Source organism: Phaethon aethereus, assembly GCF_964289735.1.
Source record: "Phaethon aethereus genome assembly, chromosome: 17".
Lineage (NCBI taxonomy): Eukaryota > Metazoa > Chordata > Aves > Phaethontiformes > Phaethontidae > Phaethon > Phaethon aethereus.
This window is the reverse complement of record NC_138593.1, coordinates 8,690,317-8,713,050: the sequence shown is the minus strand read 5'-3', so window position 1 is coordinate 8,713,050 and position 22,734 is coordinate 8,690,317. Positions and strand designations below refer to the sequence as shown.

The 22,734-nt window shown below is 35.8% G+C and overlaps 1 protein-coding gene across 1 annotated transcript; it reads left to right on the top strand.

The window, feature by feature from the left end:
- Nucleotides 1–5,117: 5,117 nt before the first annotated feature.
- DGCR8 (DGCR8 microprocessor complex subunit) lies at nucleotides 5,118–19,769 on the top strand. Its single transcript, XM_082007820.1, has 13 exons — nucleotides 5,118–5,960; nucleotides 6,410–6,572; nucleotides 8,032–8,174; nucleotides 8,893–9,175; nucleotides 10,849–11,046; nucleotides 12,507–12,608; nucleotides 14,546–14,644; nucleotides 15,880–15,962; nucleotides 17,134–17,234; nucleotides 17,642–17,748; nucleotides 17,967–18,094; nucleotides 18,497–18,610; nucleotides 18,913–19,769. The coding sequence occupies exons 1-13, from the start codon at nucleotides 5,238–5,240 to the stop codon at nucleotides 18,994–18,996; spliced, it is 2,328 nt and encodes a 775-aa protein (XP_081863946.1). The 5' UTR covers nucleotides 5,118–5,237; the 3' UTR covers nucleotides 18,997–19,769.
- The last annotated feature ends 2,965 nt before the right edge of the window (nucleotides 19,770–22,734 follow it).

The following is a 22,734-nucleotide window of genomic DNA, read 5'->3' as shown; positions in this document are numbered from 1 at the left end:
TAGTGAAGTACAGTTCTATTTTCCTCCAAATTATTTCGTTCAGTTTCTAAAAGGTTTATTCTCCTAACTTTCTTCGCCTTTTTTGCCTGGAAAAATAAGTGTCTCTCTGTTGTACCCCTTTTCCTTAGGCTTCAGGTTTATCTATAAAATCTGTTCGCCTGCTGAGAGGGTGGGCCCCCTAACTTCCAGGCGTCACCCCCCCAAACTGGGATTGAGGGCTTGCTGGGTGAACCCGTTCAGTTTCTTTACTCTCTTAGGTTGTGAGTTAACAGACATTGGAGTTAGATCTTTAATTTTTCTTTTGTAAGTGTACCTATTTTCCCTTCTGTTCAGGTAACTAAACCTAAGGGCTCCTATTTTTAATTCTGGATCAGGAGTTAGGTCACTAGTTCTTTTGGGCAACTCCTTTTGATTGCCAGGATTATTTTGCTTTTTTAAAGAATGAAAGGGGAATTTGTTTCCTTATGTCTGTTGTTTGGGTTTTTTTACTAGTAAGAAGATATGCGTGATGTGAAAGTAAGAATATTGTTTCTTCTTCCTAGGCTCTGATTTGCAGGTTTTTTTAAAAACGGTTTCCTGTTTTACACAATTAATTGAAACCTTCTAAACCCTGCCAGAAAACTGGTCAAGCTATAAAAGTACCAATTGCTTTGCCGTTTCTGAGGGTGCTTTTCCAAAATTATGCACCCTGCTTGTTCTGGGATGAGATGAAGTCTTACAAAGTAGCAAAGTTCTTTGGCCTTGTTTGTATTTGCTGCTGATAATGTTGTGGTTGGGCCCTGACTACCTTTTCTTAGACTGCCTTGATGACTTACACAAAGTGGTGGTTTCCTTCAGAATCTTTCTATTCTAAAGCTGATGATGGGGAGAGAAATTAATTCCTTTATGTTGTAGTTAACTTACAGAATATATTTCTTTTGAGACTGCCTGTTCTGGTTTAAACAAAATAAATTCAAGTCTCCTTGGTTTTTGGGGGTTTTTTAGCAGTTGATAATAAATAGGATTACCTTATTTTTTGGATTGAATGTATCAAAAAGATACTATAGGTATAGGCATAATAAAAATAAGGTAAATGATTGTGAGCAAGTAATTACTTTGATAAGTGCTAAAGCTGAATGGATCTTTAAGCATAATCAACGCCTCATAAATTCTGCTCCGCAGAGTTACCATTTGGAGCCAGAGGATGAGGAAGACTTTGTATTTGGATAGCAAATAAGGAGAGTTTGCTCTGAGCCACTCTTCCTTTTGGGGTCCACTGAATGGACCGGTTTCTGACAAGGAATCCAGTTGCTTTTTAAAAGTAATTTTTTAAGTGAGAATCTGTGGTGTGCTGTTCCTTGTTTCTGATTACAGCTACAGGTGTTCATGAAGAAAGTACGTTCTTTATTGAACTCACTTGTAAGACTGATGACATACTATACAGTGCAGTGAGTTCCTCTTTTGAGTTTGGGCAGTGCTGGTTATGTATTTTAAGATTCTGTTTTTCTCCTTTCTTGAAAAGAGATACCCTTTTCTCTGTGTACCCTTCCTGCTCCCCCGCCCCCTTCGTGCTCCCCTCCATCTGTTCTGATTGCAGGAATAGGTTGTGGTACTTACTAAACAAAGAAGTGGTTGGGGTTTTTTTTCTTTCTGCCTTCAAAGAACATCTGTAAGACAACCAAGCCAAGATACTGCTTTTGTTGGGACCTCTGCCCTCTGCAGTTTGCTACGTTACATTTAAATGTTCACCATGTATCTGTTTCTTTGAGTTTACTTTGTGATGTGAAACTTTCAAAATAAGATCAAGTGATTAAAAATGTGAAATTTCCATACTTTGGTGGTCTGCAGAACATGACCTGTGCATTCATATTTCCAGCAGTTCACCCAGAGTTCCTTCAGTGTTTTATACTGCCTGTTGCAGCCATCAGTGGTGTTCCACATCTTTTTAAGGAGTCCTTATGGAGGCTGTCGATGGAACTTGATGGAGCTCTGGAGAATAAAATCCGTCCTTTCAGGGCAAGTTAATTAAGGATGACAATAGGCAGACTAACTTATATTGTATTCAAATATTAGTTATATTCTAATATTAGTTATATATTACTATATTATGCAAAGTCTGATTTTATACATGGTTGTTGGGTTCCCTTGATCTAAGGTCCGTTTGGCTATTTTTAACCTACAGGCTCATCTGAGTCATCTTTTTAGGTTTCATCCTTTCTGTCTGTCTTTTAAAATACCCGATAGCTAAGAGAAGATCCTTATTGGTTTTGTTGTGGTTTGTGTTTTTTTCCCCAGCCCCTGATAGAAAGGGTATATTGTAACATCAGTTGGCAAGAAAGTAGAAGGGAGTTGGACCTGTGTTACTGTACTTCGCCATGGCTTTTTGTAGCTTTCAGGAAGGTATTGCAGCACACTCCAACTGTAGAGCTGCCAGAGTCTGTTATCTTACCCTAGGGATGTGGCAGATCTATGTCTAGAAAAGCAAAATCTAGTTTAAACTCGTCTTGGTCTAGTACTTTTTCTGGCCACAGTATGTGTGCTGTAGACAATCCCTGGCAGTCATTTGGTATGCTATTCATTATTTCAAGGCCAAGAAGAATTTCATTGTTAATAGTGCTCAAATATAATAACAAAGACATCTTTTCCACAAAGAGCGGAGGTGTAGTATCGGCGAATTGCCAAAGCTAGGCAGGTAGAGATTAATTTCTTGTGTTTTGACATTGGTGGTGTTAAAACATTCTTTAGCGTAGGAGCAGGACGTGTATCAGGGCTGTGGAACCTGCATTGATGATCATGTTATGAATTGTCAAAAGTAATTTTTCTAGTTGGACCAGGTAGCTCCTTGATCATATGGGAAGGTAGCCCTCTTTCAAATTCTAGAATACTAATTTCAGTGTTTCATTTCTGTATAAATTACTTCTGTTTGTTCTTTTAAAGTGTTCTAAAGACTCTAAGGTGAAAAAATTAGATTATTTAGTTTTTAGAGGTTACTGAACTTGCACTGTGACTTTTGATTCTTTTGTTCAGAATTAACAATGAAGATACTAATGATTTATTGTAAAGAACTTAATAATTTGTCATTCATTATTTTTTTTCTTTTTTTAATCTGAAGATGAGGAAGGTTATTAGACAAATGTGTTTCTACAGGTGTTCTGTATTAGGTGTTTCAGAACCTGTTGACAAGACGGAGGAATTGATCACTGCTTGGGTGATTGTATGATCATCTGATAGGATAGAACAGATTTAATTATATAGAAGTTCTTGTCTTACTGGTGAATGAGCTGGTTTCCATTCTGGAAAGTAACATGATTGCATCAGAGAAGATGGGATTATTTTAGAGCTTTTATCAAAATGGAGTATTTTTCCTTAGTACTTCTACAATGTATGTCAAGCTTGAATGTGTTAGTTTTGACTGTATTTAAAAAAAAACAAAAAACAAAAAACAAAAAAACAAAACAAAAACAAACCAGAAAATATGAACTATTCTGCTGCCCCAGCAAAACTTTCTTTATTGCCAAATAACTAAAGTAAGAGTTTGCTCCTTTGTATATTTTGCTTTCTTCCAGCTTCCAGGTAGGTAGCTTCTGCATGCTGTTGAATTTTAACTGATCCCATTATAACTCCCAATTCCCAGCTTCCTGCCTTGCCCCAGTTGGTGTTTGGATGTTGCTGCTGTTTTTTTCTGTCTGGGCTGGCATGGAGCTACATTACAGAATGATATTTGGCTTCTCTAAGTCCCTCATGACAATGCAGATGTCCTGCCCTTTTGCCTTCAAATGTTACACAGCAATGCCAAGGACTCAGAGCTCATCTTTTCTAGAATACTTGGGTAGGCTTTCTCTACTACCTAGAAATACTTTCAACAGAGAAGACTCAGCCAGCTGGCTGTCTTGGGCACAGTAACACTGCTTTATTTCTAGCTGGTAGGAAGATTTAAGTCCAGTTTGGGGTGGTACGGAGGGACTTGGAGAAACCAAAATAGCAGGTAAGAAATTATGCTTCCTTTTCCCAGGTGCTTATAGTCCTGCACAGATGACAAAAGTATAATTGAAGAAGCCATTATAGACATGGTAGAAAGAACCCACTTAATGTGTAAAAAAACCAAACAAACAAAACAAAAAAAAAACCACACACACACAAAAAAAACCCTAAAACAAAACAAAAAACCAACCAAACAACAACAAAAAAAAAACAACAAAAAAAACCACCACCTCACACACTCCAACCCATAAAATTTCCTAGAGCAATTGAATCTTTTTTGACAGGTTAAATTACTTAAAACATTAGCTTCTAAATGCCTTCCAGAATTAATTTGAGCTTTAATGCTGTGTGTCTAGATCTGAATTCCTCAGACATAACAAATATATAGCCCAACAATAATATGGAATATAAGATCAAATGTCTAATATCTGGTTATCTAGAGAGTCATTTTGTGTGAGTTTTTAGTAAATTATGAGATTTCCTGTTAAAACTTCTAGTGATATTTCAAAAACATATAATAACTTAAACTTTCAAAAAGCTCTGTGTCTTGTAAGACCGTAGTTGTTAAACTCTTGTTGGTTTTGCAGATTGTCTTTAACTGTAAGCTAATTATCCTTTCTGCTGTGTGGGTAAGTATGGCTCAAATACCAGGTTATTTTAAATAACGGGAGAATCCCCCACAAATACACAGCTTTTAGTCTGGTTCCTACAAATGCTATGCTTAATGCCCTGCCTGATAACCAAGCAGAGGTAGTCAACGAATCATCCAGGCAGCTACGTGTTGGCAAATTCGTGTGCTGGTTTACAGATCAAGCAGTAAAAAACCCCTAGTTTCAGCCTCATTCAAAATGGTATCAAGATACCCTGCTTTTTTCACTGTAAAAACGTCACTCTTACTTCTACTTGCAATTTATAATGGAAGGAGTGACATTTTTCTTTTTGCCTGGGGTGCTATTTCTGATTTTTTTTCTGTGACAAATATCTTTTTTTCTTCTTGTAGGTTGAAAGAAGAAAGGGAGACCTGCTTGTCCAATGAAGATGCAGTCTTAGTCTTCAGCTATTTAAGCTGAATGCATTGTGATTTCCAATAATTGAGACAGTGATTCTGAAAGCTGTCTACATTAATGAAAAGAACAATGTAGTCAGCTTAACTGAATCATCAGTGTTGCATATTGACTAGAACATGATAAACCAATCTTGATGGACTTATGCATGTTAGGAGTATACATATAAACACTTATTTAAGCATTGTTTTTTAAAAAACAATAGTTTTAAAAATGGAGAAATATGAAAATGTACCACCACTCCCTAAAGAACCTGCAAGAGAAATGAATGTGGAGAATCATACTTGTCCCCCACCTCTGCCGCCTAATGAACAGCCTCCACCACCTCCCCTGCAAACGTCCAGTGACGCAGAGGTAATGGACGTTGGCTCTGGTGGTGATGGACAGTCAGATACCCCTGCTGGGGACACGCACAGTATCTGCAGAACACAGCTTCTCACAAAGGGATCTGCCTGCTACAAAAGTCATCTTATAATAGACCCTAACAATAGTGACCAAAGCCCAAGAACTGCTCGTCATGCACCTTCAGTTCGAAAGTTCACCCCAGATCTTAAGCTACTTAAAGATGTAAAGATTAGTGTTAGCTTTACAGAAAGCTGCAAAAGCAAAGATAGGAAAGTTCTATACACTGGAGTTGAGCAGGATTATAAGGCAGATACAGATTTTGGTATTAATAATGTCAATGGGGATTTGCATGTTTGTCCTTTCGGTGGTAGTAATGGTAAAGCTGTAGGAATAGGGGGTGAAAATGATGACAAGAAGGATGATGAAAATGATGTTGATCAGGAAAAGAGAGTGGAATATGCAGTTCTGGATGAGCTAGAAGATTTTACCGACAATTTGATGGAAATAGATGAAGAAGGAGGAGGGTTCACATCTAAAGCAATCGTGCAAAGTGATAAAGTGGATGAAGAAACCTTGAATTACTCATATGAGGTAAGTAAATCCACAGGTTTTTGGTGGGTAAGAGGTTTCCAAGTGGCTAGAAAAAAATACGTAAAGAAGTTCACTGAAACAGTCTCTTCTACAAATGTGCAGTACTTGAGTCAAAAATGCAGAATTTTCAGAGACAGAACTTGGGCTGAAAACTTTTGTAAATTATATTGGTCAAACTTCTGAGTTGTGTGGCAGCTTCTATAGTCTTGTTTAAAAATAACATTTAAAAGGCTTCTGACACAATTGCAGCTCACTTCATCATGAAAAATACCAGTTCTCACTTACCAAAACTTATTTTCTTATTTTTCAGTCTTTTTTACTGGGATCACTGGAAATTTCTAGTTTGTCTCTGTGTGGAAGTACATAGAGAAAATTTATACCTTTTCTTTGCAAGGGGAAAGGGTGTTTAGTAGACCCAGAAGGATGGTGTCTGATGAAGTCTCTTTCAGGATGACTTTGATAATGATGTGGATGCTCTGCTGGAAGAGGGTCTTCGAGCACCCAAAACAAGGAGACTAGAAAATGAGAAATATGGTGCTGAAAGTGATCACCAGTCTGATGGAGAAACAAGTGTACAGCCAATGATGACCAAAATTAAAACTGTACTTAAAAGTAAGTTGATGTTCATTAAATATCTATAGTTTTTTGTGTGTGGCTTATGTCTGTAGAACAAAAGTGTATCAGCAAGCAAAGTTTGGGATAACAGTTCTTGTGAAATAGTTAATGTGTTACAGAATTGGATTGTTTGAAAGCTTCTTACTATAAGATACGATTTTTTTCACATTCTTGAACAATGAAGTTGGTTTTTGGGAGTACTTTTGATCTTCATCTGTTGTATGTGATGAGAATGTATTTAGTGTGTGGATTTCCGTAAAATTATGGAAGAATGTTACTTCAGTGGTGGGGGGGTGAACAAGGATGATCTGTTCTTTTGTCTCCAGTACTGTGAAACTGCTGAAGACTGTACTCATTGTGAACTTCTTCATATTTTAGTTGTATAACTTCTGTTGTTGAGATTGCTCTATGTGAAGTCTTTATGCATGCAATACTAGGTACCAAAAATCATTAGGAAGGTCAGTGGCTTACATTTATCAAGTTTCATCATGTAAATGTTACAAACTACTAATGAAGAAGAGCTGAGAACGTGAACCAATCCAGAAGAACGTAACTGAAAATAGTCTGAATTAGAATTCAAATTTGAACCTGCTCCTGAGGAGTATTTTACAGCTTCACTGTATTCTGAAATAAGAAACCAGGTTTTCCCCTCCAAAATTTTATACTAACACAGGCTTGCCAAGAAGCTCCTAGCTAAGATGAGTCTGGTCTCTGATTTCTGATGTAGAGAGGAGTGAGAGCTTTCTCTGATTTCTGGAATAGAAAGGAGTGAGGCCGTGTATTACTAACTTGAGTGTGTGTTGTAAGCACATCTGCTATGTGATTCCTCATATTGGTTTATTGTACTCTAGTTTCAGTTTTGCTTTCTGGAAGAAGTAATATTCTTGATGGCTAAGATATTTAAGTATAAAAGGTTTGTAGACTTGATCCTGGTTTGTATTGTGCTTATGCTGAAAAGTATAATACAAAAGCCTTAGCTTACAGCGTAACTCGGTACTGGCCGTTTGGGTCTGTGGGTCTCGTGGTGTCTCAATGCAAATTTATCCCCGAGTGTCAAGTGCAAAAAATCCTAATAGAAAAGTCAGTTGTTTCAAAAGCAAGTATGACTTTTCCATGAAATGTAGTGGTGCTTGTGAGGGTATAAGCACCTAAAGAAGACTAAAGAGAAGAGGAAATTCGCTGGTGAAATGAACAAATCGGTCTGTATAAAAATTGGTGATACTGTTGCTTTTTAGTTGAAAACATAATGGAATCTGTAATTTTGCAGGATTTAGTGTGGATTAGAAGCATATGTCTTTTTATTAAAGCAAAACAAAATATCTCTGTAATACTACTTTAGTCTTGTTTCAATGTCATTTTATCTTTTGAGACAGAAAAAGCAATAAAAATAAAAACCTTGATTCTTTTTCTGTTCTAAGCAGTCTGTCCAAGTTTAAAGTGATTCTTTGCTTTAAAGGTCGTGGCCGCCCTCCTACAGAACCGTTGCCAGATGGATGGATCATGACATTCCATAACTCAGGCATTCCTGTATATCTGCACAGAGAATCTAGAGTTGTTACCTGGTCTAGACCTTATTTCTTGGGAACAGGAAGCATAAGGGTGAGAGCTGTCAATTACTTAAATACTTACTGAGATTTCAAGATTAGATATGTTCCTGCAAACAGTTGAATATTGTTCTACTTGGGAGGCTTCTTTCCAGTGTTAGAATTAAGGTACTTGAAAAATAAGCTTCTCTGTTTCTGAAAATATTATATGATTTTTCTTACTGTGGTGTTTTTCCATTTTTGCAATGAGTTTTGGCAGTTAAAGTGAATGAGATGGTCTTGTTTGGTGCCTTTGTTGTCCTAGTATATGGCTGCAAAATGTTGGGTTTATTCCACCATGAAATATATTTAGATCATTTATTTGTAGCTATAAACTAGCCTGAGCTGCAACTTATGGTACACATTTTCAGAAGTAAGCATGAACGTTCACGAACCCAAGGAATCTACAGAAACTGGATTTAATGTTATGGGCTTAAACCCCAAGAGACCTCAGTGGATTTTATGAAAGCATGTACTATTTGCATGTAATTGAGCAGAATATAATTTGGATCTAAAACAGAAAACACACGTTGAAGGTTATTACCAGTGTTACACAGTGCCAAGATACCATAGGAGTGGATATACTCAGATCTTGAGTAGAATAAGATTGCTGACCAAAGAGAGGCTTGAGCCTAGACTAAATAAAAGTAACTTCCATCTTGATTACATCTTTTGAGTTTTGCTTTTGGTGACCTTGAGGTACTGAAACCTTCTGTATGATTTTATATTTGCAGAAACATGATCCTCCCCTTAGTAGCATTCCCTGCTTGCATTACAAAAAAATGAAGGAAAATGAGGAAAGGGAACAAAACAATGACATAACCCCAAATGGGGAAGTATCACCTGTCAAGCACCTAGATAAATCTTCAGAACTGGACTGCCAAACAGAAGAACCGGATTCTACTGCTGCTGATTCTGGGCCTTTGGATGACAAAGACTCCTCAGGGGGAGATGCAGCACAAGGAGCCTTAGGACAAGTTAAGGCCAAAGTTGAAGTATGTAAAGATGAATCTGTAGGTATGTATGGAAAGTGGAATCTTTTCTTGGCTGGAATTGGCATAGTGGCATTTGGGATACATATGCTTTATTCCAGGCTTGGCAACTGAATAGTGTCTTGCCTGAGAACAGGTGGTCACCTGTCCTTCTGTGCAGTTTTTCTTATGCAGATATCTGGAGAAATAGATCCAGTATTAGAAATCAATTTTGATTTTAACAGGAAGAAAAATAAACAGTGGAGACTTTTTCTGAAGGCTTGAGAGTCCACATATAAAGGTCTTACACACAAAACCATGAAAATTTTTGAAGTTCAGTCCTGTAGGCTTTATTTCAGTTCAAGAATCAATTAAGTCAATGTGTACATATGAGTTGCTGTTGCCAAGTGTGTTTGTGTGACTTCTTTAAATAGGCTTTTCTATGGACTCTCTCTATTAGCTGAATTATATCTATTTTCAGTATGATCTCTTACGATAAATGGTGCAGTTAAACTAGATTTGCTTATTTGCACAAGTCTAGCAGAATAAGTTATGCAAATACAATTACACTCATGCGAAGGCGTATGATGCTTCACTACTTTATCAAGTCTGATAGCTTTTATACAAAAAGCTGCCTGAAGAAGTCATTTCAAAATCACTGCCAAACTTAGAGGAGCTCTAGAGAGAAAGCTTATGTGCCACTTGCACAACTACATACCTGAGAGTATTATCCATGTAAATTACTGCTGCTCAGAAGACTGATAAGGGATTGTAGGCTACCACCTGCCTTTGTAGTGTTCAAACATAAAACTTGTCCTTATTGTTAGATGTGTCCTGTTCAGTCCAAAAAACATGCCAAAATATTTCTAAAATAAAAAATAAAAAAATCATCAATATTTACCAGCAAAACTAAAATGAGTAAGCACTTATTTTCTACATGAAGTTCACCTGTCTATCTCTCTCTTTAAATAGGATCTGTTCTGTATTACTGAAAAAATACTGAGTGATCAAGTAAAAGCGTGACTTGCATTTGGAATTCCTTGTGGAAGGAAACAATGCCAGCATCTTGCTTTTGTTTGTTTACATCTTGGGATGCTACTCTTTATTTTTGCTGACTATATCTGCAGAAATATCCTATAAAGGAGAAGCAGCTGTACTTCAAGGGGACAGTCTTTTAGTCCTCTGTCTGTGAAAATGAATGTGTCAAGCTCTGTTTAGAGGCCAGCAAATATTCATGGAGTTCATGGAGCATCATTATATAGTGTTTCATGGTGCACTGTTTAATAAATAGGCAGCAATAGTCAGTTTTGGCTTCAGGAAACTGAAGCTAACTACTGTTGCCTGCTGTATACCTTGCTTCAGGTAATGAGAAGGTGAATAGGTGATTAAGTAGAACAATTACTAGTGTTCTGTTATAAATTGTGTTGGGTGTTATAGTGGTCAGGGCTTAGTAAAATCTTCAAGTGACAGAATAAAATACTCTTTGTTTTGTTTTCCCATTTGCACAAATGTTTTGTACTTGACCCAGTAACAGGAAAACTTGTAATTAGTACCGTTAGTATAAAATAGCATCTTAACCTTGAGTAGGTAAACTAAAGCCACTACTTTTGCTCCTAGTCTAAGAGAAGTAATTAATAACATGTTTAAAACAGTGGAAATCGTGAACTTAATGCTTGCGTACTGGTGAAGTAGAGAGAGTAACTTGCTTGTTTTTCTTAGATCTGGAAGATTTTAGACGCTATCTTGAAAAGCGTTTTGACTTTGAACAAGTTACTGTAAAAAAATTCAGAACCTGGGCTGAGAGACGGCAATTCAATCGTGAAATGAAGCGGAAGCAGGCAGAATCTGAGCGGCCTATTCTGCCTGCCAATCAGAAACTCATTACCTTGTCTGTGCAAGATGCACCTACAAAGAAAGGTTAGTTTATCTACCTGGAGTTCAAATATTCTGTATCAAAGACTAATCACGGTTCTAAACTTCACTGAAAAAAAGAAAAAAATCTTGTAATAAGTCCACTTTCTTCTTGTTCTAGAATTCTCTGTTCTTGGAGCCATCATATTACATAGTAAAGGAAAAATACTGTCAAAATATACTTCCTATCAAAAAGAACAATTCCTAACTGAAAAGATTTTTTTTTTTATTTAAGGTTGCAGTTCTGGTAACTGGTTGGTGCCTTCAGTTAGCTGTTACTGTTGGTTGTTACTGAAAACCCTCCTGCTTAGTCACTCAATGCTACTGCCTTCTCAGTTCTATAGCAGTTCTAACTGGTCCCAAATTAGGGACTGGTTACAAATACTGGATTGATCCATATTAAAATGTATAATTAAAAATACAAATTTTAAAGCAATTTGACAGAAACAGTTAAGAAAGAACTGTGTGTACAGTTGTGTCCTGTGGTGTGAGGAGTGAGTATCACATCTGATGAGAAGCTGGGCGAATTAGCTCTTATCTGTATTGCCTGTGTAGCCATAGTAGTATGTTTAACTGCAGTCTCGTATTTAAAATGTTCATAGACCTGTGGTTTGGGTTTTGTTCTTGTTTTGTACATTGTCATGTTTCTGGGTTTCTTCAGCAGTATTAAAACTTATGAGCTGCATATTGACCATTCCCTGTTACAGGGAGGTGCAGCTGAATTTTTAGTTAATACACTTCATCTTAAATTCTAGGTTTTGAGCCACATTGAAACCATCTAAATTAAGGACTACTTGCACTTTATCCATCTAAATCTTAACTTTTCCCATATACTGACATAGTGCCTGCTGAGGCAGGGTTTGTGTTCTTGACTAACAATACTGTTGCAGAAAAAAACCCAACCAAACAAACAGGACTTTCAAATAAAAAGAACATGTTCAGGGCCAAGGGGACAGTGACCTGATCTGTGGCTTGCTAAACAGGATTTTGGGGAGGGGGGGTGTGGGGAATGGAATGATTCTGGTTTGTGGATTTTGAAGTCTATGTACCTATTGTTAGAAGGGAGATACATCATGACATCATGTGTTTAGGAGCCAATTAGAGGACTCCTAATTGGTGTTAGCTGCCAAAAATGCTGTGTGCAGAGGTCCAGAGGCCATGGGACTGTAGAGGTCCAGAGGCCATGGGACTGCAAACGTTGAACATAGAATATTTGAGTTAGCTCATAATTAGTGCGCTTCTAGTTGTTGACAGAAATTTCTCAGACTTAGTTCTCAATACTCAGAGAAAATGGACTTTGAGGTCATAATTACCGATGTCTGATTCAAAAGCATCGCATTTAAATTGAGTGGGCACTTATACCTTGTAGCTTATAATTTATTTATTTATTGTAGTAGAAATTGTCTTTTGAAGACTGGAACTACTTACTGTCTTCCCTTCCTTCCCTCCTTCTTTTTTTTTTTTAGAATTTGTCATTAATCCCAATGGGAAATCCGAAGTTTGCATACTGCATGAATATATGCAACGAGTCCTAAAGGTTCGCCCTGTTTACAATTTCTTTGAATGTGGTAAGTCTGTTAAGTTTTTTAGTGGACCACATGCTGTTTTGAAGGACTTTTCTCATGCTTGGCTATCTAAAATAAGTCAATAATCAAATGATGGACATTTTTCCTAGGGGCTGTCTTGACAGTCTATTGTGAGTCAAATTCTAGCTAGGAAGCATTTTCTGTATCTTAAACATGGCTTTTGAGGATAAGAGTGGTCTTACACTTAAAATAACAGTATGGCCTTTCACTTGGAAAACTATGCCTAAGTGAAAATGGATGCGAGGAACTCATTTGCATCTAAAAGGACGCATCAGTGAAATATGGGCAATTACAGTTTTACTCACTGCACAATTAATATTTGCTTAATTTTCTTGTCATGGACGTACAAATCCAGTTGCAAGGCATGCATTGTTTTAGTGTATCATCAGAATCCTGAAAACAAAACAAAAAAAAATTTAAATACTAAACGCAAATATTTTCTGAAGAGAAATACGTAGGCCTTCAATTATGGAGCTGTTAAGAATTTGACAGACATTCCAGCAGACACATAAGTACCCTCTCTAAAGCTGCAATAATTTGAGATATTTTTGTGGGTTTGTTCTGTTCTGGTTTTCTTCCAAGCAACAAAAAGCACATTAGGTTTTTTAGATACATAGAGTTTTAAAATCCTTTAACTGCTGAAGTTTTTCTATGTTGTGATTGTTGTTACGCCATGGAGGTTCGTATTTAAATCTGGTCATCCTAAGAGAATTGCATATGTATAAATTGATACTAAAAATTTAAGTGGAAACCAGAAATGGCTATGTAGACTATTTGACTTGTGTGGCTATTCTCTAAGGTCATTGATAAATTTATAATTAATATTAGTGGAGAAATTACTAGTTGGGTGCAGGTTGGAAAAAGTTCATATGCAGTTGGTAGGAATTGATTTGGTATAAACGTTGACTAATTTTGCTCATAGTATTAGAATAATGGAAATAGAAGTGTCATTCTACTGGATTAAAATGAACTTAAAGTTACTGAGACTGTTCCATGATTAGCGTGGGATTTATTTTGGATGGATATCTGTTTGTGTTTTTAAACAGCTTTTAATTTTGTTCTGTGTCAGCGGTGTGAGAGGTAGTTTGGTAGTTCCTGACTTAAGCTGTAGTGAGACTCTGTAAGTGATGCTAACACTCAATAAAGCAAAAACTCGGGGAGAATTTTAGTTTAGATAAATATTGTAGGGGAATGCATTTGACGCTTAATCAAGAATCTAAAAATGTTACGTGTATGGCAAATATAACTTGAATCAAATTAATGTTGTATTTTTTTTCCTGTAAATTCCAGCCAGATTGCTTTATCTAGCTGCATTTGAGATTTACTTTACGAAGTGGTATAGCATATATTCCTTGCATTTTTGCTTCTGACAGGGTTTTTTGGGGGTACCTTATGGAGGAGGAAGAAATTACACCTTTTCCAGCAGCAGGCTTGAAAGGTTTAAGTCCTGCAGTCAGCATCCAAGGAATTACAAGTTAGGCATCTTAGTTTAGTGTGAAATCTATAATTATTCAAAATTACGTTATTCCTATATATGCATTACATAATGTAACTGAATTTTCAATATTAGAATATGTAGCTCTTGTATTTACACTGTGTTAGTGATGCAAAAACTTTGGAATTAACTTGAATTCTGACAGATTACAAATGGTCTCTCTCTAAAAGGTAAAAGTTCTGCATTTGGAAGAATGAAGTACGTAGTGGTTAAGTCTCTGTTGATGGAAAACTCTTGCTAGTTTTTCATGTACTGGAGTAAGCAATTCTTCAGTTTTTCTGAAGAGTAAACAGTTCCTAGCCTTCTTGAAGTTGAAATGAAGAAGAGAATGAATCTTGCTAGGGGTGGTATTTCATTTTCATTATGAGTATTTTACATTGGGAGTTCTGAAAAACTGTCTTTTCCATTACTCCTCCATCTCTAGAGAACCCAAGTGAACCTTTTGGAGCCTCAGTGATTATTGATGGAGTAACTTATGGGGCAGGAACTGCCAGCAGCAAAAAACTTGCCAAGAATAAAGCTGGTAACATTTTTTCTTTCTTAATACCAACTGCTGAATTGTTTATCTGTTTTCATTTCTGCTTTGAAGATGACATATTTGCAGTAGTAAGTAGGAATCATTTTGTTAATAGTCAAATAAGGTACACTCATGTCTTTTTGGTAAAAGTGGTAAATACTGTTGCAGAGACTTTTCTGACAACCCTAAGTTCAACAGTGTACTGGGATAGAAAACCGTGAAGAAACTTCAGATGTTAACTCACACATATTTTACTGGTGTATACTGAGTAAGAGTATCCGTCTCTAGTGATCAGACCAATAAGAATGTGTTCGGGGTTTTATATTTATCTACTGTTACTGGCTATATAAACACCTGCTGTATGCATTTAGCAAAATGAAGTCTTTGCCCTTCTTTAAAAAAAAAAAAACACCCACGAGATTTTGGTTGTTTTGGTTCTCTTCCTGGCGATAAAACAATCGCACTGAACTATGTGATTATTGATTTCCAAGTACTTGTCTTCATTAATTAGTTCTAATTGTGTAAGTCTGTAATAAATACATAAATAATTAAGATCTAAATGAGAATGTGTCTGACACATTAGAATTTCTTACTGATCTTCTGATTTAAATGTCTTTAGCACAAGGATCAAGAAAAAACACCTCAAAATGTAAAGATGTATAATGTGCCTGTGGTACTTTCTGCACCTGTGAAATATGTCAGTGTAGCTAAATCACCAAAAGCTAGCCCATAATGGTTTGTGCATGAAAAAAAGCTATTTTGCTCTGAAAGTTTAGGCAAATATTGGGTGTACATTTTGTACAATACTAGGGTTCTGACCGTCTTAGTGATACAGTACTAGGATTCAGCTGTAACAACTAAGGGGTGGTAACAACTCTCTGATTTTGGGTCCTAAGGGCTCTATTCACTTTTAAAATAAGACTTGATTGTCTTCCCCCCCCCCCCCCCTTTCACATAGGCATTTGCAAAAAGCAGTTTCTTCTTAGTTTAATTAGTAGTGAGACTTTCATTATCAACTTGAGCAAGTAGAATTTTAATTTTTTTTTCCCCTTAAAAAGAGCAAGTGAATGTACTTCACAAAAAAGAAGATGCCCGTCTTATCTGTAAAGTTTTTCTTTAATATGAGTGGATATTTCTAGGGGAGATACGGGGCTTGCTTAAAGAGTGCTTCATTCTGCTGTTTTTCTTTACAATCATTCTTTAAAATAAACATAATCAAGATGTTCAATTATTTTCTGCAGCTCGAGCTACACTGGAAATCCTTATTCCTGACTTTGTTAAACAGACCTCTGAGGAGAAGCCCAAAGACAGTGAAGAACTTGAGGTACTGAAGTCTTGCTTGCTGGCTGTCATTATTGGAATCTGTTTTTAAAAACATTATACCTTCAAGGTCAGAAATATTAATGGAAACTCATAACATTTTCTCAGTGAGATGGAATTGTGAAATTCTTCATTTATAGGAAGATCTATGGCAATGAGAATACTTTTCTTTTTTCATATTGGAACTGATCAGAAAATTTACTGTGATGCAGAGAACTAGTCCCTTGTTGAAATATCAGGTCACGTACTGAAGACCTGAAATGTTCCAAGACTCTAGACTGCCTGTGCTATCCTGGCTTCCTGGCTCTGGTTGATGCCTTGAAAAGTTCAGAGCTAGATGCTGTCTGTTTTAGTGTGATTGCTTTAGAAGACCAAGTAAGAACTAGAAGTGCCCAGGCTTCTGAGATATTTTCACTTGGCTGTGAAAGATACTTATTGCCAGATCAGACAGCTAGAATTTCAGACTTTAAGCAGTCACATTTGAGAAAAATAAAAGTTTTTTTAAGTGGAGAGCATGTACTATATTTTCAGGTATTGGAAATACTAAATAGCTAGTTTATCAGAGATGTGTTTACTTCCAATTCAGCATGTAACAGACCATCAGTAAGGAGTAAAGGAAAAATTGGTGATCAGCCTGAAAGGAATGTTTTCATTTTAAGAAGTGTAGTATACAGAATGAGTTGTTTGTACATTTGCTTTAGGTTAAAACTGTATTTTATATGCCCTACACTGATGAAATGGTCATTAAGAAAATGCAGAGAATTTTTTCAATCGTTTTAAAAAAAAAAATACAAAATGTTCCAATAACGGTTATGTTTTCTTTTATTAAACCACAGCATTTTGTGAAGTAGAATTTCATAATTAGTTAAAACAAATAACCTTGTCCTGAGGGAGAAAGGACGATAAACAATTTGTAAGATTGTAATTTTTATGTCCATCTTGTGTAATGTAAAATTGGAGTTAAAAGAATTATTTGGATTTCTGTCTGCAAGTATATGATTGGATCTTAATGATGTCAGTATATGCCTCCATTATGGATTTAAAAATACTTTTTGAAGTATTAAGCACAGGGTAAAAGAATTTGTTTAATGTTGCAAAGGAGAAATGACGGTTAAGAACAGTATTAAGGTCGCCTTTGTGCAAAAGCTCAATAATCCTTTTCAATTCCTTTGTAGTATTTTAACCATATCAGTATTGAGGACTCACGGGTATATGAACTCACCAGTAAAGCTGGACTCTTGTCTCCATATCAGATTCTCCATGAGTGCCTTAAAAGGTAAGGCTGCGGAATAAGGAGCAAATTCTGTTGTGTGTTTGGGGCTTGGTTGCTGCTACCCACAGTGTCAGTAACTTGGCCGTTTGTGGGCTTGCTGCACTCACTGCAGCTACAGGAGACATGGTGTGGACTGAACTGGTTAATGCTGTATCTTCCTTTTGATTTATATTTTCTTTTTATGCCTCTTCTGGGGTTAGAATTTAGTTGTGGGACATATAAATACATTTAAAAGAATATATATAAAAAGATAGATAAAAATATATATAAAAAAGAACTTTTTATTAATGTCTTGGATACATTAATAATAAATTCTAATTCCGTTGTGATGACTGTCAAAGATAACTGCAACCACCTCAGTTGTTTGTAATTTTACTTAGTATATGATACTGATTTTGTTTGTGCTTAAGAAACCATGGAATGGGTGATACATCCATTAAATTTGAAGTGATTCCCGGTAAAAATCAGAAGAGTGAATATGTCATGACTTGTGGCAAGCACACGGTGCGAGGCTGGTGTAAGTACAGTACTTAGTGTGACCTCTGATAATAACTTCTTTTCTTCCTGTTCTCATTAGTTGTTCATTTTGTGGGTGCTTGTTCAGCTGTCTAGCTTGTTATATGCTTATTCTACTCTTCTCTGGTTTCTCAATTTTGAATAACATGAGTAAATATTGGTGTTCATCTAATTACATAATGTGGCAGTATTGACATGTTTTCATCATTATTTTTACAGGCAAAAATAAAAGAGTGGGGAAGCAATTAGCTTCTCAGAAAATCCTGCAGCTACTGCATCCACATGTGAAAAATTGGGGGTCTCTTTTGCGTATGTATGGTAGAGAGAGTAGCAAGATGGTTAAACAGGTGAACATGGTTTTGTTTGATTGTAACCTACCTTGTGTGTTTTTGCTTTTGTACTTTTCTGGGTTTTTTAATTTAGTTACAGCAAAACTTTAATGGTATCTATTTTGGCATGATGGTGTTGAAAGGCAGTGTGTGTTTGAGCATTCTCAATTCTTCTGAATTGATTCTTATACCTTGCTATTGCCAGAACATAAAATGAGTGCTTTCACTGACAATAATAATTCTGTTAACCTCACATGTCCCAGACTGAAATTCTATAACCTATGTAATACTTAACTAACTTGTGTAAGTACATGTTATTATTTAAGGAAGTACAACTATAACAGATTAAACTTCTGTTCCATGTTTTCTTTCTTAATCGAAAAAAGCTCATCTGTTCTTGCTTGTGGTTCTGTTGAATAGGAAACCTCTGATAAAAGTGTGATAGAACTTCAGCAGTATGCCAAAAAGAACAAGCCAAATCTACACATCCTGAACAAGTTACAGGAAGAAATGAAAAAATTGGCACAAGAAAGAGTGAGTATATGCTCTTTGGTATTTATAAACAAGAAGAATGCAATAGCTCAGACTTAGCAATTATTAGTATTTTTGCAAAATTGATTGGGGGGGCTACTTTTAGAGGGATTTTCAACCTCTCTTTTCAACAGGCTTATAACCTAATTTTACCTACTTGGGTAAATTTATTTCTAACATTAGAAGTTAGCCTTTCGCAAAGATTGACGCACAAATTTGGCTAAAATACTCAAACTTTTAAAACGGTGTTTTATTATTATATTCTCTTTATGACTGTGTGGTGGGGTTTTTTCATATTCTTTTAGGAGGAAACACGAAAGAAACCCAAGATGACAATAGTGGAATCAGCTCAACCTGGTAGTGAACCTCTGTGTACCGTTGATGTGTAATAAGAAAATTTACAAGTGGGGAGCAATAACACAAATGGAGGAACTAGATTTCCAACAATTATTTTAAAATTGTTTGCTGCAGAATGCAAGATAACTTTTAAAATCCAAGCTGCTTCAGTTATGCATTGTTCTTTTTGCATCATCAGGGCAATATTACTTTTTCCTACTTCCTTTTTCTTTTTTCTTTTTTTTTTTTTTAATACCTCTGAGATATGTACGTTTAAAGGATTGATCATAAAGATCTCTGCTTGGGCAAATGCACAGAAGACAGGCATGTTCACACAGGATAAACTCAGTTAAGCACTTTTTCCAGGAAAGCCATCCATGTTTGAAATGGATGTGTTTTAAGGATGAAATACAGAATATCTATGTACAGGTTGAAGCTGATATTATATATATATACTCATTCATATATATGTATATATAAAAGAAATATATGTACATCTTCTTGTATGAACATGCCTAAAACTATTTTTGTGAAAACTTTTGTTGCATTTCAGCACATAATAATATGCACTGATAAGACACTTTGGTGACAAATACATGAAAGTGATGAGCAATGTTCCTAATGCCATAGGATTAGGCCAGTAATGCTGTTTCTTTTGTTCTGTTTTGTTTTTTGCCTCCTGCCAGGCTTAGTTATTCAAGATCACAGTATGCAGATTTTTTTATTACTTGAAAAGAACAAGTGTACCTGGTAGTGTTAAGAGCAACAGGCTGGATATCCAAAATTATTGGGTTTTACTTCAATTGAAAGGAGCCTATGCTAGTTTACAAATCAGTTGAAAGGAGAAAATATGGCCCTATTTATTTGATTAAAATAAAAACTGTAATTTGAAAGGCTGTTTTCAAAGCTTGGAGCCAAAACACAGCTAATAATATTTGACAGTCTGAAAATATTTTGCCAATGAGATGTTTAAAGACCTTCCACTCCCTTCTCCTAGCAATAAAAATTTCTCATTTGTTCGGAGTCAGAATACATCTGACTTGATCAATTAAGTCTTAATATGCATCATAAAAGCAAAGACTTCAAAAAAGAAAAACCACAACACAACCCATAGAAATTGGAAATAACTGCAGCAATTTAGGTTTTTTAAGAAGTTTTTGGTTTTACTTTTTTAATTACAGATTTAGTTTTTAAAGAAGTGTAACTTCTGCAATGAAAATTAGAATGTAGATTTGGAATATGACATAGAGTAATGAGTAGAATGAGACCGTAACAGGTTATACTGATAAATAAGAAAATCACAAATATGCAACTATTATAAAATACAATCTTAGAAAACAGGCAGTACTCACTATGTCATCAGAGGCTTTATTAAATTAAGCACAGAAGAAAGAGTTTTGGCTGTAGTGAAAGCACTGCTTTGTGGGTTTCGTTCTTCGTATGGGGTTCGTTACTGGGTGATTGCAGTAAGTCTTCTCTTAGATCCATTCTTGCGGGTTCTTTGGTTTGCTCCTAAAGAAGAGAGTGAAAACTAAGCTGATGGTAGGGCTTCAATGATTTATCCAAGAGCTGTACTGCTATATTTTACACTCCTGGAGGAGTGAAAGAGGTCAGTTCTTTATAATTGCTGCAGTTCCTGGTACTTACTGGGACAGTGATCTGGGGGCTTGAGGGGTTTTGTTCTGGTTTGGTTTTGGTTGGGTTTTTTTACCATGTTACATACCGAGTGCTGCAGTATAATGAATTTAGTGCCTGCTGAATTTTAACAATATTGGCATCAGTATCATAAGACTTCCTTTTAATATCACCCATTGTTTTGGAACTATGTAGATTCTAATTTCTATCTCAAACTAATGTTCTCTAATATGTTGCATATAAAGTTTGAGGTTAAACAGGAGTCTTGGAGTCTTACCCGTTTCTGTGTTTGAGTGATATGCTCAGAGGTCTCTGCAAATACGAATTCACCCATTTGTTATCATTCTATTTAGCTTTTCAGTTCCACGAGTTGTAATCCTGTTATAACAGGATACGGGTAGTTGGAAGACTATACATAAACTATTATTTAAAGAAGTGGCCTATCTAAAAAACAAAAACACTGCCTCTGCTTTTTTTTTTAATAGCTTTAATAAATCTCCATCTTTTGAAGGGTATATAATATTGGTGCAGTAGTGACAAGCAGTTATTACTGTTTGTCCCTTTTTGTTGTTTTTTTCTTTTTTTTTTTTTTCATGAAGACAGGGCTTATATCTTCTATGCCTAAATGTATTACTCTTTTAGGTAAGTTTTACTTCAGCTTACATGTTTTCAGCAGAAAAACGTGTACTTGGATGGCACTGTAAAAGACAAATCACCCTTGTAGATCTTTTTATTTTTCTGAAATCAGAATGTCAATGCATTTGCAGGTCACCTGCAGAATATCTATAGATGCCTCGCTTACAAATTTGTTTTCATTATTTTTAAGAGGATTGCTGTATTACCTCAGTCTGCCACTATCAGAATCACAAGGTGACCATTGCCCTTAATTAAAACACCCAGAGATTTCATTGTGAACCAAAGCCTAGAACGTATATTATGCATTCTAAACAAAAACAAACAAAAAAGATGGTATTAGACCTTGCTGCAGCCTTTAACTGGAGAGATGTCCAGAAAATAGCGCAATAACTGCTGGAACAAACAACTTAACTGCTGTTTATGTCATTGTGAAGTATTCTTGTGTTTTAATGTTTACTATTGTTTGGAGTGTAACAGTCTTGCATTTGCACATAAGCACGAGCTGCTGTGATAGAGGATAGATCATTGCATTAACTTCAGCTTCTGCATGAACACTTACAGTGTGATTCAAGATGTATCCTAAACTTGTCTTGTAACTCTTGTGTGTTTTCTAGGTAATCGGCTGTAAAGGTTTAGATCTTGATTGTATGAATGCATAAAACAACTCTGCTGCTTTTGTCACTGATATTTGTTACTTATCCCTTCTACATCCAGAGGAGGATGGGTATTTTTATAGGGATGGAGTGTATTTTTAAGAACTGTTCCATCCTTTGGAAATCAGACAGTTTTTGCTTTGCATATTATGTGCTCTTGACAAAAGTGTGATATATTGACTTTAAGGATTAAATTAGCGTGCATTCAAATCTTTATGGTACTGATGGAAAACTTACTGTGACTTCCAGTGAATAGTCAGATGCTACCTATTTAAAACACCAGTCATCCAGCTTTTTCTTACGTATTTATTAAACAAAACTCATGAAGTTGGGTACTCAGAAGTTTGGAAAGACTATTATGCATAAACTTAACTCTTATATGTAAACTTCCACTTTCCTGTGATGCTGTTAGGCTTTTTACAAATATATTTGTAACATCAAAGTATTTAAAAGCATCATGATTACCTTATTAACTCTCTAGACTGTACTTTGGTTCTGGAGTAAAATTCAGGAAGTGATAGCCTTCTAACTTTCCATGGGAAGACATGTGAAGCGCAAGAAGCCATGCTGTTGTCAACCAAATAAAATGATCTGTTACAGTATTCTGATGCGTATCTGAGAAAGGAAACAAAATTCTTTCTTATTGCCCAAGTAGGTAACAATGGTTGCTGTATGAATTGTGTTGGGTGCAGTTGCTTGATGCCAGTGCTAAATTGGTACAACTATAAAGCCTCATTTTCACTGAGCCTCTGCTTGCTTTTTTTTTTCTGCACAATCATATAATCCTATGTGTTTGGTCTTTGAGTACTACATGTGTATTTTTCAGACAATTAGTTTTGAGCAATAAAGTTTGATATTATAAAATGC

Bases quoted from the DNA above. Each gene is read 5' to 3' on its own strand.
- DGCR8 (XM_082007820.1), top strand. From the start codon at position 5,238: ATGGAGAAATATGAAAATGTACCACCACTCCCTAAAGAACCTGCAAGA. The intron at 6,573-8,031 runs GTAAGTTGATGT...TTTGCTTTAAAG, and splicing joins AATTAAAACTGTACTTAAAA to GTCGTGGCCGCCCTCCTACA. The intron at 8,175-8,892 runs GTGAGAGCTGTC...TTATATTTGCAG, and splicing joins TGGGAACAGGAAGCATAAGG to AAACATGATCCTCCCCTTAG.